Source organism: Coloeus monedula (genome assembly GCF_965178545.1).
Source record: "Coloeus monedula genome assembly, chromosome: 1".
Lineage (NCBI taxonomy): Eukaryota > Metazoa > Chordata > Aves > Passeriformes > Corvidae > Coloeus > Coloeus monedula.
In genome coordinates this window covers 73,354,569-73,370,756 of record NC_138781.1, presented here as the reverse complement: position 1 = coordinate 73,370,756, position 16,188 = coordinate 73,354,569, and the positions used below count along the sequence as shown (strand labels likewise).

The window sequence follows — 16,188 nt, the reverse complement described above, 5'->3', positions numbered from 1 at the left end:
GCTCGTTAGGTTGAGCCCCTGAACCACAGAAATTAATCCCAGAACAAACTATTTGGGCTTGTGAGGTAGCGTGAACACAGGATGCTAGATGACAATAGGCCACAGAAAAGGTCAAAAAACCCAGTGGGGGAAGCAATGCACATGTTGAGTGCTGTGAGAGTCATGCTGAGTAGCTGCACGGATAACTGAGTTTGGGGGATTTCTCAGCTCTGCTCATTGCTCTTGGGGCTTGCAATACTGCAGGTAGCAAAGAAGAAAGGGGGAGGGGAAGGGGCTGGGCGGCACAGATGTATGGCAAGGAAGTAATTTTCAAATGTGAGGGCTCTGTGACAGCAGTGGTGGATCTGCATGACTAGTTAGGGTGCTGCAGGGAGGTAAGTTTGTGCTTGTACCTTTTGCGTAGGAGGTCTGGGAGAAAATGGGGATACCCCACAGCAACGTGAAAAAAAAAGAAGTATGCATATAGTTGTATGACTAATGCCATTTAGTGCATGGGACAGACCTCTCTGAGCCATACACAAGTCTTTGCCAACTCTATCATGCAGACCAAGCTAGAAGCAATCTGAAGTAATGGGACACACTCAGTTGTGTGCATTTTAGTTCAATTATAGCAACAAACTTAGTATTTCTCAAACCAGAACTCCCAAAACACTAAGCACAGGCAAATCATTGAATTAACAACAACTTGTATGAGTATGTAATTTTACATTGCTCTAACCTCCACTCTGCCAATTGCCAAAACCTCGTATTGGTCGTTCTGTAAAACTGTAACCTTCTACCCTTCAGGGCAGCTTACCAAGCTGGGTTCTGCACGTGTGCTGGAAGAACGCCTCCTTATGCGGGATTGCCTTCCCCCTTTCCGTGCATGGGGAGGAGGCATATATGGGTATGGATTGCATTTCTGTGAAGATTACCCTTTCACACCTTTGATGACTGGGATCCCAAGAGGGCAAGAGTAGCTATCAGATATAGTAATGCTCCAGCCCTGCAAAGGCTTACACTGTATATTAATATTATACACCTAGTATTTATCCGAGAGAATCACAGCCCATGAGCAGCCCACAGCAGCACTTGGGCCCTGACCTGGCAGGGGCTGAGAGGTTGGGGTATAAGCAATCATTTTCCAGAGGGGCACCAACCAAACCCCAGCTGCTCCCCCAGGACAGCCCCTTTGCTGGCTGCAGCCTGCACTGGGGCCATTGACAGAGAGAGAAGAGCCAACATGGACATCCAGGCAAAGAGGCTTTGGACTCAGGAGTCACAGGGCCACAGTGAGAGAGGTTATCTGCAGCTAGCCAACAGTAATGCAAAAGCAAGTAATACCAGGAATATGTCTTGAATCATCTGCTTCCCCAAACGTTTTGGTACATCCCAAGGGGACAGCTACCAACAGGCCTCCATTCCCATACACAGAAGTCGGCACGTATCTTTTCCCAAGTGTGCACGTGCTGATTATTTTATTTTTCCCCTTCTACGATATAGCCCAGTGATTAAGAATGGAATTGAAACCCTGTCTCCCTGGAGAGAATTTTATCACAGGTTTCACACTTCAGGGCACCTCAGCTACCAAGTCCCACGAAACTGCAGAAGAGCAGGAGGTGAGGACGGGGGGAAGGCAGGGCACATCCGTACTCGAGAGACTCCCACCGCAGAAGGGAGCTCTTGCAGCAGCACGGCTGGGGCCTGCTGGCTAGCCCTGGTAGGGCAGAGAGAAGTTTGGATCCCAGTTCTGGCTCCAGGGACTTTCCCAGTGTTTCACGCTATACAATCATTACCTACAAAATTCCAGGTCAAATTCTAAGTCAGAAAGTTTGCTCCAGGTGGATTTTGAGCATAACAGATTGGACAATGCACAGTTTAAAGGGCTGAAATTTTGCCCATAGGCAGATTGGAGGTGGCTGTATCTTTTTGTTGAGTCTCCCTTAGTCTCTAAGCATCAGTTTGCCTATCCATCAAATATAAACCATTATTCTTCATTTGTATCAAATACTATGATGACAATATCTGTTCTATGGGTAAACTGTTGAATGTACAGGTGAAACTCAAGATATCTAGATTCTTTATCTGACATATAAAATAGACCAAGAAAGGATGGTGGAGGTAACAAAATAGCTTCTCAGCAGAGCCACTCCCGGCAAACACAAGAAAGATTTTGATTAATTCCCAGTTCTTTTTGCAACTACCCGGGTAAGGGAGAAAACACGCTGGTATGGGGGTGGATCTGCTGCTCCGCGCGGCTCAAGTCGTTTAAAGCATCTCACGGTGCCGTTCTCGGCTCTCCAGCACCCCCAGCTGGGCTCCGGCAGGACAAGCGCCGTCCTGACTGTCGTTCACAGCAGGCTCAACTAGTTGGTGTCAGGGTACCGAAGACAATGAAACGTTGCTTTGCTCCTGTTGAAGCCCTAGGGAGTCTGGTTTTGGTAGAAATTCATAGGGGCCTCACCCAGAATTATGTCCTCTGCATAACATTATTCTTTTGAACTTTGGCTAAGTAGTTGGATTTTTTCTTTTTTTTAGCTAATTTTCACTGAGCTGCTCACTATTTCCAGCGCCAGGTTGTTAATCTGGGCAGGACACTGTGTGTTAAAACAATGTTCGTTTGATTACTCTTTTACCAGGATGGCTAGCACTCAGATCACAGGATGGTGTGTACCTGTACAGGACTCAATCCCATATTATAGCTTGATTCCAGGTCATTGAAAGGCTCAACAGTAACTGGGAAGCAATCACCAAGTTACTGTCATGGGTACACCCCATAAAAAACTGCCAGAACAAGGTCATGGCACACTGAGCAAGTGGGTGCTCCCTCTTCATTTCCCTGGCTCTTCTCCCCATGTGGTTTGCAGGTGCACAGAGTGACCTGTCAGCAGATGTTTCAGACTAGTACTCGGGCATGCAAGAGGAACCTGTAAAAATTCCTTCGCAAAGAATATCTAAAATTAGTTGCTTCTGAAATACATAATGTCACATATCACTGGACTCACCAGAAGCAGCACCTTATGTACCTTCTGCTGCCTCTCTACACTTCATCAGTTGTACAGAATTGTTATCCCCCACCACAGCAGACTTCAGCCAGCACTGAAGTTTTTTTTCAAATCTAAAGAATTTTCAAATTTAAAGAAGCATCATCTTGAATATGAAAAAGAATGCCACCATGATGTATGATCATTTCTCCACAACAGACAAATGTAAATCTTACATGAGGGATAGAAAGTAACTTTGATGCACAATGACTACTGAAAAAGGTGTCCCAAGTTTTTGTTTCATCTAAGGGAAGAATTACTGGCATGGAAAATCTACTTACTCCCTTCTTCACCTCTTCTCTGAAAAAAACCACAACCTTTAAAACTCTATTTTGAATCTGTGTTCAAAGTCAAATAGGTAGAGCTGTAGAATATCAGGAGATTTTAAAGTACCTTCTCAGAAAACTATGCTCAAATGTATTCAAGTTTTTTAATAGCACAGCTAATGTACTGCCACTCTCAGTTCAAACACTCAATAACGTACCTTGCCCTGAAATTTAACTGCTTATTTATTACCTCTTTAAGTACCAGTTAATATTAATTTCACTCTATGTTTACATTAAATATTCCACAAGTAGTTGAGGGAGAGTGCAGACACTTCCTATTGCCTTTTGCTATCACAAACGGGGCAGAGAAAGACAGTCACATTTAGCAAAGATTCTCATTATTCAGATGCAAGGACATCTGAATAATGTCTGTGTGCTAGATCTGCTGTGCTTTACCCACAAAGACTGAGTTCACAGCTAGATTTGAAATTTCAGCCTCTCTTCAAAAGAGCATCTCAGGCCAGAATCCTCAGTCAAAAATTACAGGAGGCATTAACAATCTGAAAGTAACAAATCTGTACTTGAATGAACTAGTCCTCTTAGACCCTGGCAAAAATCTGCTTGCAGAAGCTGCAATTAAGTTTCAAACAGATAAAAACCTTAGATAGATATTTCATTTATATACTTTCATAGTGTTAAATATTTAACATCACAAAGTTTAAAAAGAAGCTAAACAACTGATAAGAGCTGTTTCCCGGGACACTACCCCGTTCCTGGTTTGGTTTTGATTTAGAGACCGTATTATAGACTTGTTAACCCCAGAGGTTACCATTTTCAATTTCTGTTACTCATTACCATACAGACAGGCTGAGAAGAAAACAGGTCACAGTGAGAGGCTGTTAGTCACACAGTCCTCCTGCTTCCTTCCTTCCTTCCTGTTGCACAAGCCTATCAGCTTTTCTGCTCTACGGAGAAAGATTAATACAAGAGCGACTGTTGTCTTTACTACTTGACAGAACAAGCCTAGGAATATCTACGGTGTTATTGGGACATGTATGGGGGTGCAGACCTATTTTCTGTTGGATATGATTTCTGTTTCTCCTTTTTTCTTCCTTTTCAGTGCAGAACCACAGTACTCACTGATTAGAACTCTTTCTCCAGTGGCTGTGTTCTCTGCAAAAGTCACAGAAAACTAATCTTAAGTAGGATTTCTCTTACACTAACGATTTGTTACCATCGTTTTTCCTTGCTGCTTATTATCGCTGGCAAGGAAGGTTCTTAAAACGTTTTGTCTGGGACAGAATTTGCATTAGCGATTAAATGCTCATCCTTGGTGGAGGCTTCACTTCTGCTGTAAAGGTAAACCCTCGCACTGGGCGCTAGAGGGCACAATAAATATCCTTTAGATACACGGTATCTTAAAACCTTAATATGCTACTCCAGAGACAGAACAATGTGTACAATAAACTGCATATTAATCTTAGGAAAAGGAGTAAGAAAAGTTAAAGTAGTTCTTGCCTTGTTATATTCTAATATATTTCATTTATTCTAATTAATTTCTTCTCTAAGATAGACAACCATACCTTGCACTCTAACCCACAATATGTAATGTGTATGAAGAAAATGCACACACACACAAAAATACGACACCAGCATTTCCACATGAATTTATACAACAGCTATTATGGATCACAACATTGTGTGCTGTGTCATCTGATAAAGTGGGAGGGGGAAACTTCCATCTAGTTCATTTGCTGAAGAAATCAATCAACCTAAGTGCTGTATGTGTTTGTACTTTACAGTGGCATCTATAATGGCTTTGATTATGTTTATGACTGAACTCATTGTTGGCTTGAAGAAACAAACCTGGCTATTTCAGAGTAGTTTGGATGGAAGTGCTGAGCTCTCCTGGATCCAGTGACAGTGCGAATGGTTCAAAGCTGCAGCAGGGCAGGTTCAGACTGGACATTAGGAAGCATTTCTTTACCAATCATTCAGAGTTGTTTCCCTCTAAACCTCCCCAAAGCATTTAGTAACAAAAACCTGGGTTACCCTGACCTTGTGCAGTGGGTCACTGCACCACCCAACTGCTGTTGCATGTTAAAAGTTTCAGCAATTCTTAACACAAAGACTGGACCCTTCCTGTTCCAAGGTCATCCCAGTGTCTAAGTAATAAAATGATTGATGACTGCTTTCTCTCTTTTCCTTCACCAAAACACAAGATATTTTTCTGCAGTGAAACAGCTTCAACAAGAACTGATGATGTACCCACTCCAGAATAAACAACCTGAAGTTGTGGGGGTCATTCTTTAAGAAGGGATGTTTGATTTCCCTCAAGCTGAAGACAGAATTAAATCCAACTCATGAACTTTCTAAATAAGTGGACCAATAAGCAAATACTGCAGCTGTACAAAAGAAAAAAAGTATTTCTTCCCTCCTCAGCTGTGTCCAATGCCTGCCGCAAGAAAATCAAAGGAAAATCAAGTTTCTTTATTAGATTTTCAGAGAATAAAAGTTATTAATCTTCTTTAGAGGGTTTGAGGCTACAAATCAATAGTAAAAGTATTTTAGATACCATTAGGGAGGTGTACATATAATATATCTGAAGAACAGTATTTAAGCCACAAACCTCTGCCAAATTCCTCCGATAGCTGGGTTGTTAACGGAGCACCAGGATTGTTTCTAACCTGTATGGGAACTAAGACCAGCACAGTGTTCTGAATGCTGCTCAGGAGGTTAGACAAGTGGAGGTTATTTTTAGTCTCTGTGAACCTTAAGAGATGCTTATGGGAGACAAACCAACCTGCTTGGCCTCACTTTTAAGATAAGGGGCTTTGAGCTGACTATCACCACACAGGAGTAAAATCTTCTATTTATGAACGATAATTCCACACAGACATCAGCTCAACACTCCATAGCAGTCAAAAAAGTGCAAATTTTACAGTAGGAATTATTAGGACCACAGAGCAGAAAATCATCAGTCCACTGGGCATATCCAAGGCATGTCGACAGTGTGAAAACCATACATAGACCTGGTTCCCTCGCTTCAAGAAATGATACTGCAGAACTGGAAAGGGGCAAAGAAGAGCACTAGGAAGGACTGAAAGTACAGAGCAGCTTCTGAACACAGATCACCCCCGAAGAACAGTCCTGGAAAGAGGTGATTCAGCCGGCACACGCTGCAAGTCCACAAAATCACCAGTGGACAGAGGGGAAGAGCAGGGACTGACCCTCCACTGCCACTCACAGTGCAAGAACTACAGCTGTGGGGTATCAAATGAAACCAGATGCGGAGAAAAAAAAGGCAGAGCCGTGCCTGCGGGCTGCGCCGATCCTGAGCCCGCCCCGCGCTGGCGCTGCCCCAGGGCCAGAAAGAGTTGGACTCGATGATCATTGTGGGTCCCTTCCAGCTCAGGATATTCCGTGATTCTCTGAAGGGCCGCTCCCAGCCCCGCCGCAGGTGTGCTCCGGGCCCCAAGGAGCAGGTAAGGGCACCCGGCTTGCGCTGGGACGGCGGCGCCGGGGCCGCCCCGGAGCCGATTTCCAGAGGGCGGCACGGGACCGGGAGCGGCGCGATGCACCCGGCGATTCTCCGCGCACCTGCTCCTGGTGTTTCTCACCAGCAAATCTCTCACTTGAATTCTCAGGCAGTACCGGATTATCAGGAGACAAGCTCCCCCGCGCTCCCCAACAATGGCAGGTAAGAGCAAATGCGAATGAAAATGCTGCTCACTCCAGGCCTGGGCGCTGGGCACCTCAGGGATGGGGCCTCTCTGCCGTGTTTGCTTGGGACACTGAGGTCTTAGTTTTCCAAACGACTGAAATTACCTCAGTAAGTGATGCCTCGGAAAACTCCAGCCTCTCCAGACACTGTGTGTCCAAGTGCCCTCAGCTCTATCAAAAGGGATAACAATCTGGCAGCTTTGCAGAATCAAACTTAGCAACCTGGGGAGCTTGCACCTCCAGCCACTGAGCTCCCTGTTTGCTGGAGCTGGCAGGAACAGCAAAGAGGTGACTACTCCTGGTATTCCAGAATAAGATATATACAGGGGTTTAAAAATTTTGTACGTGTGTTGAATTTATGATAGCATTTGACCTGCAAGGTTTAATAGTCTTTTTTGCATAGCTCTTGTTTCATGGACGCTATGTACCCTGGAGAAATAATTACCCCTTGTCATTTAGGTTAAAAATGAGCTGTTATTTCATCAAATATTCAGCTCGGCTTCTACTAGATATCCCTGACACCGTAAATTTGCCTGTCGCTCAGCAGGTGTTGTTCTGAGCTGTGCATCCAGAAGCTATGTCCCAGAGAAACTGAGCTTAGGAGATGCCTGAGCTTTGGTCTTGGCAGTCAGAAAGCAAGAGCTGCATGTTTTACAGACCCTGTCATTTTCAATAATCCCTATAACTTTTGCTGTCTGGTTATCTATAAAAAACTCCTACCACACACAAAATATTTCCTCTTTCCTTGTTGACTGAATAGGAGGGGCAGTGTTTTCCTGATGTAGGACAGTGTGATCTGCTATGGAATACCCCCTCTGTCCACTGAGTTCCACCTAGGAAAGCCCAGTGTAGCACAGAATTGATGGGCTGGGCACATCCAGCAATTAGTGCCTCAGGAGTCACTCACTGCTGCTGAGCAGGAGTCAAATGCTGCCACTGTCACTCTGCTTTCACTGATTTTGGGCCCCTGGGAAAATACACTACAGAAAAAGCAAGGAGCAAAGCCTAACTCTACAAACTCTTCTGCATCTGCCTCCTAAATTCCAAATGGTCTCCTGGTTTTCTTTCTGCCTCCAGGGAAGAAAGTTCTGATAGTCTATGCACATCAAGAGCCCAAGTCCTTCAACGGGTCTTTGCTGAAGATTGCTGTGGAAGAATTGACCAAGCAGGGCTGCAGTGTCACCGTGTCGGATTTATATGCCATGCAGTTTGAGCCCAGAGCAACAAGAAATGACATTGTTGGTGAGACCAGCCGAAATATACCTTTTTCAAAAACCAGTGACTTGTAAGGTCCCTGTCAGATATCAGAAGGTTGAAAAAAGTCTCCTTGAAATCTTCCCCATGCTATACAACCCCAACTCTCAGTCTGTCTTGATAGGAGAGGTGCTCCAGCTCTTGGATCATCAAGAGATTAATAAGAAACTTATTTCATTAATAAGAAACTTATTCATGACCAGATATCTCCATTTCTAAAAGTCCACTCCTGAACATGAACTTTGTATCACAGTGAGATTACTGACAGGGAAAAACACATTAGCACGTGTTCATAATCAGTCTCTAAAGTCCATTTCTCATGGGGAGGAAATGTGTTCAGATACCATTCTGGGACTTGCTACAGTTTAGTTCACAAGGCTACTACTGCCTCTGTCTCCTGCTAAGAGTGATGATGTGCTAGTTGAATCAGTAGAGCCGGCCAATACTGGTTCCCTATCCCTTGGTGAATTTCCCAGTTATAGAGGCTGGAAAGCAGCTCCATAATGCTCACAAGTGCATGATGCCTCAGTAAACCCTAAGGCAGAACAATTAACAGCATTCTCTTAAATCTTCTTCCTGCATCACCAGAGTCCTTAGGTCCTCATATTACACTTCCTGTGTTGCTACAGGAAAGTGAAGGCCCAGAACTCTGAGATCCTACATTCCTCTCCTGTCGTGGCATTTTGCAGTGCCAGATGGTGAGGTGCAGCGACCTTCCGAAAGCGTCTCCAAGGCGAAGCCACTCGGCAGGACCACCACACACTCACACATGCATACACACACACGGACAGCTCCAGGAAATGGGTCCACGACAAAGAGATGGGAAGGGTCCTCGTATGGGGTTCCACGGGAGGAGTTTAATGCAGCCACACCCGTGAAGGGTTCCAGGGACGAAGACAAAGAACATTGGAGGGTCCAGGTTTACATATAAGAGCATCAGGGACCAATGGTCTGAGGGCATGGGGCCAGTACGCAGGCGGGGCTAGGGAATCGGAGCCAATGGGGAAACTCTGAGGGAGCGGCGATGGGGCAAGGGCCAATGGGGGGAATAGGGAGTGGAGAACCTTCTAGGGCAGGGACATATGAGGTAACAAATGGGCGGGGAGGCCAATGGCCAACCAGAGAAGCAGAACTGGGGTACATTAGCAAAACAGAAGAATGCATCCTGGCGGAAGGCTTTTCTGTCACCCTAACCTGGGGAGGATCTTTGGTCTTAGGGACTGTCCCACCAGGGGACTCTTTTTGTCCCTTGATCCATAGGCCCACCGGCCTCCACATGCTCCATTTTAAAATCAAGTCACCATCACCTGAGATGATGCTGAATATCCAACAAAGACAAGAAAGGGGGAAAAACAGAAAGCAGTAACTCAGTTTAGAACTGTGAATAGCAACCTGCATTCAACTCTTACCTGGCTCTGATACTGGATACGGAGCAAGGAATGACTGTTCACTTCTACCCACAGGTCACCTGCACAACTCAGAAGTGTTCAATTACGGTGTGGAAACCTGGGAAGCTTACAAGAGAGGAGGTTTGTCCAAAGACCTGGTTGAAGAGCAGAAGAAGGTGCAGGAAGCAGACCTGCTGATTTTTCAGGTCATTATTTTAAACAGAATTCAGTTGAGATGGTCATTTTATCTCTAGGTAATGGTACAGTAAAAGTTACAGATCAGTAGTACAATTACCTGGGTCATTATTACAGCAAATCCAGTAACTGAGTAGCAAAGTGATGCAGGCTGAAACAACAGCAACCCCAGGAACTCCCCAACATGGGGCCAAACTTCCTGTCTCGATGCACAATGTCGTATGTGACCATGGATGTCAGGCAGGCTGGCAGAAAGCAGAGCAAGGATTATTTTCTGGGTCAGGAGCTGGGGGCAGCCAGCAAGGTCAGGGAATTGGGCTTTCCCAAGCAGACTGTTCTCATTTGTTGCCAAGTTGCAGAAGCACTACTGGGAATTGCTAATGGATCTTTACAGCCCATCTCTATTGCCCGCTGTGCCAGCGGTGTCCCCAGTGTCTACAAACCCCAAAGAACTGTGAAGGGAAATAGTAGCCTTACATTTCTTAGTGTGCCTGTTGGCCTTAGACATCTCTAGATATATTCCTCTGTCCAGTGTTAGACTAAATTTAGGATGGGGCCATATCTCAATGAAGCATTTCACTGTAAGTCATTGTCATTTTCACACTCTTGCTTCCCAGATGAGAACAGTAAGGCATGCCCTGAAGGAAGTGGTTGCTTGCTACTTTCTGTCTGTAGAATGCTCTGAAGAGTTGAGTGGGTTCTGGTGCAGAAAAAAAACAAGAAAAGAAAGAAATTTAAAAAGCCTCTAAGGGACATCATAAAGGAATTCAAAATTTGCTACAGACTAAACTCACCACTTGTAGTGACTGTGGTGTTTGCCCTGTGTCCACATTGTTTCCACCTTGAATTAAGCCATGTGTGGTTACGTGTTGATAGAATTCCTTCCTCTGTGTGCAGTGTGTACAAAGGTTTAGGAGTAGTGATGCAGCCTAGTATAAGAGCCCATAAAGCAGTCAAGATAATGCCACAAAGACATGATAGCTTTGGGATGCAGTCTCCTGGGCTAACTGGAAGGGCTGGAAACCAAGGGTCCAACTGTTAGAGACGTCTTTTTCTTCTCAGTAAAGGGATTTGGGGTCATGATGTCAGCAGGGTTTGAAAAGAAGCCTTTCCTAAGATCCCCCGGCATTTGTCAGCAGACTGTCAGATCAGAACGGATCACCAGATGTCAGTGCTGCTGATAAGATATTAGATCCTTTTGCATTTTAGCCATAGGAGACATGATTCTGTACAGTCGTAAATCTGAACTAAATGGCACCCTCTTACATCATCAAATTCCAACTTTAATCGGGATGGGAGCCCTCACATGCAGCACGGTGTTGGTGTGCTGCAGGTGCTCAGGTGTGGCCCTGACGTTACTGCAAACAGCAAGCACTTCAGTTCCTTTTGCCAAGCAGAGTTACTGCCTCTGCTGACAGAGAGCTGCAAGAAGGCACGTACGGGATCTGAGCAGGTTCAGAGGACAGGATTTGTCCTGGAAACCAGGCCTAAGGGTGGCCCAGACTCTCTGTGCTAACCAGGAAATTTTCTCTTTGCCTAGTTTCCCTTGTTTTGGTTCAGCATGCCTGCGATCCTGAAGGGCTGGATGGACAGAGTCCTGGTCCAAGGCTTTGCTTACGATTTGTCAAAGGCTTATGATGGTGGTTTGCTCCAGGTACGTTTTTGGAATTGTTTTATTAAGGTCAAGGTTTGCACCATGTCCTTTGGGGCCTTGGTCCTTCTTTTCCACTGTAGTTGTTTAGAGCTCTCACTTTACACTGCTCTGAAATAATGCTTCAGTAACATGTCGTGTAACTTTCTGGGCTGCTCACACTGTCTGGAGGATAGGAAAATAAGGAGACTGCAGCAGTTCTTGAAGAGATCTTTATTGGCCTACTATCTGGGCTTCATCATTTATTAGGAGTATCAGAGTGCACTGTGATCACATACAGCTTGCAAACTGTTTAAGTCGATCTGTTTCCTATAACAACACCCTGTCATTCTTCCTACCACCATAGGACTGCTCTTATCTGTAATGACTGACACAAGAGAAGAGGTATCAAAGTCCTGTTCTGGGATTAGATGTTAAAAGTTGAACTATTAAACTTAACCAGAAATCTGAATATACTCAGAAAATACCCAGAGTATGAGCCTCTGCCAGAACTATCTATTTTGAACCTTTTCTTCTCTGTAGCATTTAATTTGGTAAAGCAGTATCTCTTGATGTCAATTCATACATTTTTAATTCGCCACAGCACTGGGAATATCCCTGGAAAATTCTGGCCCGGTGTCTGATAGATCTTATTTGGTAACAAATGGAGCATCAAAAAACAATCAATATTAGTTTCACATTTCTTTCACTGCATGTTGATCTCTGTTAGTTCTGATCATCTTAACAATTCCAAACATTTCAGTTTCTTCAAATGTCAGAAATTTGAAATTAAAGAAATAAAATCTTAAAAAAAAAAAAAAAAGCCTTGCTGAGAGAAATAGGCATAATCCCCAATGATTACAGCTGCATATGGCTGCATATGGCTGCATATTACAGGCTCAAGACACTTGGGATACTGCACTGGGAAAATATTAGTTCGATTACAGAAGCTAAAACTGAGATGAGAGAAGCTGAGTACATGGCTAATACCATAGTCACAGAAGCAGAAGAAACATGGTGGTTAAGCAAGGCCAAGTTTGAAGGGGGACTTTAGCAAAAATTTCTGCAGTCAGAAAGGACAGGAATAAAGATTTCCACAGTAACAGAGGGCTTTCCAGCCACAGTTTTCCAAATGTTGCATTAGGAAGAACAAGGATCAGCTCTCCTTCACACAAGGGTGTCAGACACATAATTAGTTTTCTTTTTAACCCATCTCTGCCCAAAGCCCGAACACTCAGTCCATTGATGTAATTGTATGACATCGATCTTTGCCTTACAACTGCCAATCGTTATAATGTCTGGGAAGGAAGAGGACATCCCTTCCTCTAGAAATTCATGCTGTCCAGGTTCCCCTGAATATCTCTTGAACTGTTTGGTCACTCTTCTTTAAACATGTCTAACTCAAGCACTGCTTTCCTAATTCTAGGACAAATTATCCCTGTTTTCTTTCACCACGGGAGGAAGCAAAGAGAAGTATGCAACCAGAGGTGATATTCGCTATCTCTTATGGCCCATGCAGGTATAATACAGGAATATTTGGTTACTGTTTGCCATAATTTTTACTATTCCAACTATTTATAAACAACAGCTTTATTGATTATTTTATACAAAACATAATAAGAAATAATTAAGTTGCCTGCTCCAACCATCTACAGGTTATAAACAGGGCCCTAAAATGCTGAGACTACTTCAAAAGTCCACAGAGTCTTAAAGTTGTTTTGTCCCCCTTCCTCCAGCTTGGAATCTAGGGAAAGCTTCTGCTGTCAGCCTTTCCAGTGTCTCTGGTGTTACAGGATTTCCTTTAGCTCAGCCATACAGGATTTCTGTTCCCTGTGGTTACCCAATTCATGTAGGATGTGGGACAGGAGGGGAGTCACACATGGTCTCCTCCCCACTACAGATACAAGCTCCCATACCCCTGAGGAGCTGTCCAACTGCAGAGCTCACAAGTAAATGTGACAAAAACATGAAACACAACTCTAAATTCAGAAACACACAGAGGGAAAAGGGCAAGCTGAACTTCCACAGGCACAAGCCTTCATACAGGATCATATGGCTACGCCAGAGGCAAAAACTTAAAAACAAAACAAAACAGCAACAAAAAAAACCACCAAACAATCCAAGAAACCAACATGGAAGTAGATGTGAAACACACTGCAGTTCAGGAACAATGAGAAAGTTTAAACCGGCCAATGAACTTTTGACGGTCCCTTATCCTTGCAAATTGAACAGCATACAGCATCCAAAGAGAGCAATTAGCAGCAATTTCCTTCCCTTCTCCTGATAAATGCATAGGTTTAGAGAACCTGACTGATATTGGGTCAAAGAAACAGAACAGATTTGAATCTTCCATGTTCTTCAAATGAAAGTTAAAAAGTAAATATTTCCTGAGGCATTTCCTTCTTTGTTTTGCATCCAGCATGGAATCATGCACTTCTGTGGTGTCAAAGTCCTTGAACCTCACATCTCTTATGCTCCAGAGCATGCCTCTGAGGAGAAGAGGAAGGAGATGCTGACTGCCTGGACCCAGCGTCTGAAGACTCTTTGGAAGGAAGAACCCATAGACTGCTCTCCTGAGTGGTATTTCAAGTAGTGTTCAGATATGAGACTACAGAGAGATTTTTTTTTTCTCCATTCTTTTTGCTGTTCTATCTAAATACCTGAACACTAATGTCCTAATTCAAATACATTTGAAGAATTTTGAATACTGCAGCTAGCAGTTTAACTGACAATATAGCATTTACCTTCACTGATTCCCAAGGGATTCCCTTCAAGGATGGGTGCAAAGCTCTCTGTGAAGTTCTCCTTGCTCACATTGTCATCCTGCCTGCTTGTGGTTGATAACACTCGTGGTATTTCATGGCAGATTATACCATTGCTGCTTGCCAAACAGCAAAGTACATGGCCAAGTTTATTTTAACACTTTTTGTACCAGTTGCCACTTTTTTTCCTTTGCCAGGGAATATGGTGCCCATACTCAACCTTTAAAAGGCCAAGATTGATTGTGAGAGCACTACACTTGTGCCTTGGAGCAACAAAACCACATAATGAGTAGTGTTGCAAAAGGATGTACACTTACAGAGTGTCTTAAACAACTGGAAACCCTTATGGGCAGCCTTAGGCTTTTACACATACTTACAAGGCAATAGTAAAGCTATGACAGATACCAGAAAAGGGAAAAAATAAATGCAAATTTTGTATATTGATATGTGCATGAATTGCCTCCCTTTGTAGACTACAGCTCCCATTTGTAAAGTATGCAACTTCCTAAAATCAAAGGGACGTCTCTATTTTGATTACCCTTAGTAGAGACAAAATGGGATCCTGTTTTCTTCCTGCCCTCTCACACCAGTCATGTGTTCCTGTTTGCTCCCATATGAAGTGAAGGGCCACGTCTAGCAGAGATATTTCCCAGGAAGCAAAGATGCCCCAAACTGTAGCCCATGTCTGTTGCAGGGCATGTTAGCCAAAGTTTTCAGGTCACACAAGGATGCTGCTGTTGCAACGCTTTGGAAGCCATCAACTGTGCAGTGACAGTGGGTGCTGAGCTAAGAGTTATTGTCCTTGTCCTGACATGCTTTCAGCGCCTGCTATGCAGGGCACTGTGCTGGGCTGCACATGTGTTCTGACACATGCCTTCCAAAACTCAGGAGAATTTTACCACATAGAAAACCAACAGAGACAGGTCTGTGGTTAATAAGGAGAGACAAAGGAAGTATTACTTTCTTAGTAGCACTGGAAATGTTACAGCCATTTTAAACTAAAGAATGGTTGTCCTTCCAAATCACATTATGCTAAAAGTCAAATGTTACCCTGCCAAACCAGCATTGATTTCATGAGAATGAAACTAGAATTAGGTGTGTAACTTGTAGCTGCTCTTCAGGCTGGGGAGAAGGATATAAGGAACATGCTTTCCACTTCCATTTAGTATGAGGATTTGTTTTGTGTTGCTGGTGGTCCTCCTCTCCCACAGATGTCTAGGCAATGCTCTGATCTTTTTCTCTGACAATTTTTTCCAGAAATCATTACTGTATTTCTTTTATTTGATGTTCTGAAATGGCAGGTCAAACATGCTTGCAACTGCAGAACAATAGAGGAAAGCAAACAGATCCCCATTTGAACTGTGTTACCAAGAAGCTTCATAGCCTACAGAAACCAAGACTGATATCTTGTGGTAAGGTGCCTTTAATCCAGGTTTCAAAAAACCTGACATTTAAAGCCAGGTATAGTTCATTCTGTGGTTTAATATTTGGATCCTGAAGCAACATCACTGAGATGAGCTGACTGCTTGCAGAGGAATAGACTAATTATCAAAAGGTTGTGCTGAAATGAGAAACAGCCAATAACAAATACATGCATAATGCAAGTACGACTTTTTTTTTTTTTAAGAAAAATCCTACTGTGTTATTAGATATTTTAAAGCCTAAAGAGCCTACGCTTTACAGAAGAGATGCAAAGAATTTAAGCTGAGGATGCACTTGAATTAGTGCTGGGTAATTGTCTCATCATTCTAAGAGTATTAAAATGCTCAGTTTCATGCCGCCTGAATGCACAGGAATTCTGGTATGTTTGAAAAACTCAGGAAGGAGACAAAAGAACAGCTTCACCCCTAGGACTGTGGAGTCAAAATACCCCATAGTTGTTTCTGAATTGATGAAATGAGAAAGCATTTTGTTGACATCCAACAGAGAGAATAAACCAAGACCTAA

The 16,188-nt window shown here is 43.6% G+C and overlaps 1 protein-coding gene across 1 annotated transcript; it reads left to right on the top strand.

Moving 5' to 3' along the window:
* Positions 1–8,110: 8,110 nt before the first annotated feature.
* Positions 8,111–14,604, top strand: LOC309582239 (ribosyldihydronicotinamide dehydrogenase [quinone]-like; the record flags this gene model as incomplete). The annotated part of the gene is given in 6 exon segments (XM_082297277.1): positions 8,111–8,132; positions 8,135–8,254; positions 9,730–9,860; positions 11,390–11,503; positions 12,906–12,998; positions 13,899–14,604. Coding segments are annotated over 6 exon segments (654 nt in total). The 3' UTR covers positions 14,073–14,604.
* Positions 14,605–16,188: the final 1,584 nt, after the last annotated feature.